This window comes from Microtus ochrogaster, chromosome 2, assembly GCF_000317375.1.
Source record: "Microtus ochrogaster isolate Prairie Vole_2 chromosome 2, MicOch1.0, whole genome shotgun sequence".
Lineage (NCBI taxonomy): Eukaryota > Metazoa > Chordata > Mammalia > Rodentia > Cricetidae > Microtus > Microtus ochrogaster.
Window position 1 is genome coordinate 92,469,233 of NC_022010.1, and position 2,639 is coordinate 92,471,871.

Here is a 2,639-nt window from a genome sequence, read left to right on the forward strand (position 1 = left end):
GAACTCACAGAGATCCACCTGCCTCTGCCTCCCGATTGCTGGGATTAAAGGTGTGCGCCACCACCGCCCGGCTGCTTGTTGCCTCTTAAGTGGAATCTCGTAGATGGTTTTTAAGTGCTATTAAGAGATTGTATATTCATTGAGTGTATAGGGTTATTACCAGCTTCACTTCTTATACACGAGTAAGTTGAATGTCTTGGTTGCGCTTTCATAGTCTCACCAGAATCATGTTCATTCGAACATTTTCTTGTTGGAATTCTTAAAGTAGTCTCTTCTGAAGTTGTGGTTTTCATAGCCTCTCCCAGATAGCATTCTTGTACTTGTCACATTTTGATTCACCTGCTGTTTCTCAAACTGAAAAGTTATTATTCACTTGCTTTTCCTAGTCAGGAGGCAAGAGTCTTTTTATCCTTCTTTTTCCATACAGTAGAATTAGTTTTCTCAGAGAAGCTCTGCACTAGAGTTGTACAGCCTCAGTAAATATCTCATAGAATTGCTTGCTTGTCCAGCATGGATCTTTGCTCTGCTCTTGTAAGGAAATGGCATTTGGTTTTTGAATCTAAGGCCTATTTACAGAATGGGCACGATGATCTATAAGGCTGTTTCTGACAGATTATCTGTAGTTTTTAAATGTTCTTGGATTACTTCCCAACTGCGCAGAAAGAAGAAAGGCCTATAGTTTATTCGGAAAGGTACTGTTTCCTGGGACAGAACTGCTGCTGAGCAGCCTGCCGCCTCGTCAGCCTTAGAGATCTCTTGTGACGCTGTCTAAAGAGAGAGGACTCCTTTTGTACCTTGGTCACACCACTTGACCCTCTTGAATGCAGTTCCCAAGTTAAAATTTCTTTCAGATTCTGTTATATTTGGTGAAGATAGAAAAATGTTTCAGAATACAAATTCTTCAGCATGCTTTTGATGTGAACATCTGTCTTGTCGCCAAAGACTATGGTCTTAAGGGAAAGGAACTGCTTCAGCTTTGTACCCTTAGGGTCTAATGTTTCCTCATAAGCCGCCCATGTCCCCCAGGACTTTGCTTCTAAACATTCTATTTCCTTCATGCATTGCCAAGATTTGGAGAACTTTAGAGGAAATATTGTATTCACACTTCTTTATTTTATTAGATTAAGCATTCAAAAACCTGTCACTTGTGTATTCTGCTTTCTGTCTTGAGAGTCTCTTAAAAACAGTATCAAACTCAAGTCTGAGAAGGAAGGTTTTGGAAGCAAGTTTCCAGGCTGTCTAATGGCTCCTTTCTGATGTCTCCTTTAAGGCTGAGCCACTTCTGTTCATTTAGTAACAGATGGAATAATTTCAGTTTTAATAGCACTTTTCTTCATTGAATCTTTTAAAGTACTGAGGAAAAATCTACCACAAAGCTTTTAAGAGAGAATAAATAATTCTGAGGTAGAATGTTCAGAACTAGAGGTCTGAAAAAAAAATATAATACTCAATTTTCCAAAAAGTTAACTTTGTAGTGTGCATCTTAAAAAGCTTTCTTTAACATTAACTACAGCCTTGTGTGCTGTATGAGATCTCACTTAGCTGGGAAGAATATCGGGGTCAAAATGTTTCCTAAGCAGTGGTGATTACTAAGATCTAAACCCCTGTCTCTCTGAAGCTAGTCCTAAATAATTAATCCCTGAAACTTATGAGTCCCCAAAAAAATTCCACCTGGTGAGTAGGCTCCAGACCTTGTCTTAATCTCCCAGCCCTTCTCTGCTCTTGTATCTCAGATTCTACCCGGGCAGTACATCCTTTAGAATCTTCTTGGGGACCCAATCTTAGAACTCACTCAGTCTCAGAATGATCACTGACAGGTTCAGTTTCAACAGACAGGCATAATTATGATCGGCATAGTTGTCTAAAGTGCTGGAAACTGGGATGTGTGCTTATGTCACAGGGTAAGAATGGCATTTGATCTAGGAAGAGTGACAGATTAGTGAATGGTTTTGTAGAGTATTATGTTCAGGTCTGTTAGTTCGAATTCTCTAAGGAACTGAACTGATAAACTGAACTCATGGTTAATTTGTAGCATTTAGGACAACTAAGGTTTTACTGAAAATTTAACTTCAGGAATGTTATAAATTTAAGGAAGGTTTATTCAAAAGTGAATGTTATAATTAAAACATCTTGAGAGTTTGGTGTTTGTTATCCTGCTAAGTTTCAGTTGTTTAATATATATCTTGATTGTCTTACTGGTTTTGGTTTTATTATGGGGATTTTTTTTAAAAAAAATTGTGTTTTTACTGGATTGGGAATTATATTTTTGGTTTTAAATGAAAATGAATTTCTTTTGTGTGTTCTTCAGATGTTTTGGCAAGCCAAGAACAACAGATGAACGAGATAGTTACAATTGACCAGCGTGAGTACTCATTCCCATACAATTTCCCCACTTATCAGTAAGAATGCTTCCCTATTAGCTAACTTCAGGGTAAAGATATCAACATAGCTTTCTGACCAACCTTTAGGCTTTAGGTTCACAGAGGAATAAAGCACCATAGCTAACCTTTCAGTTATAAATTCACTTTTGAATAAACCTAACTTAAGTTTATAATATTCCTGAAGTTAAAGTTTCAGTAAACCCTTAGTTCCCAAGTGCTACGAATTAATCATGTTTAAAATACTGCTTTTTTTTTTTT

At 37.3% G+C, this 2,639-nt stretch overlaps 1 protein-coding gene across 4 annotated transcripts in view; it reads left to right on the plus strand.

The window, feature by feature from the left end:
* Gabpa (GA binding protein transcription factor subunit alpha) overlaps positions 1–2,639 on the plus strand; it is a 28,247-nt gene that overhangs the window by 18,743 nt on the left and 6,865 nt on the right. For all 4 annotated transcript variants that reach the window (XM_026787081.1, XM_013353406.2, XM_026787090.1 and 1 more), the window contains one exon: positions 2,309–2,362. In XM_026787081.1, coding sequence (XP_026642882.1) covers positions 2,309–2,362 — 54 coding nt within the window. The remainder of the gene's footprint in view (positions 1–2,308; positions 2,363–2,639) is intronic.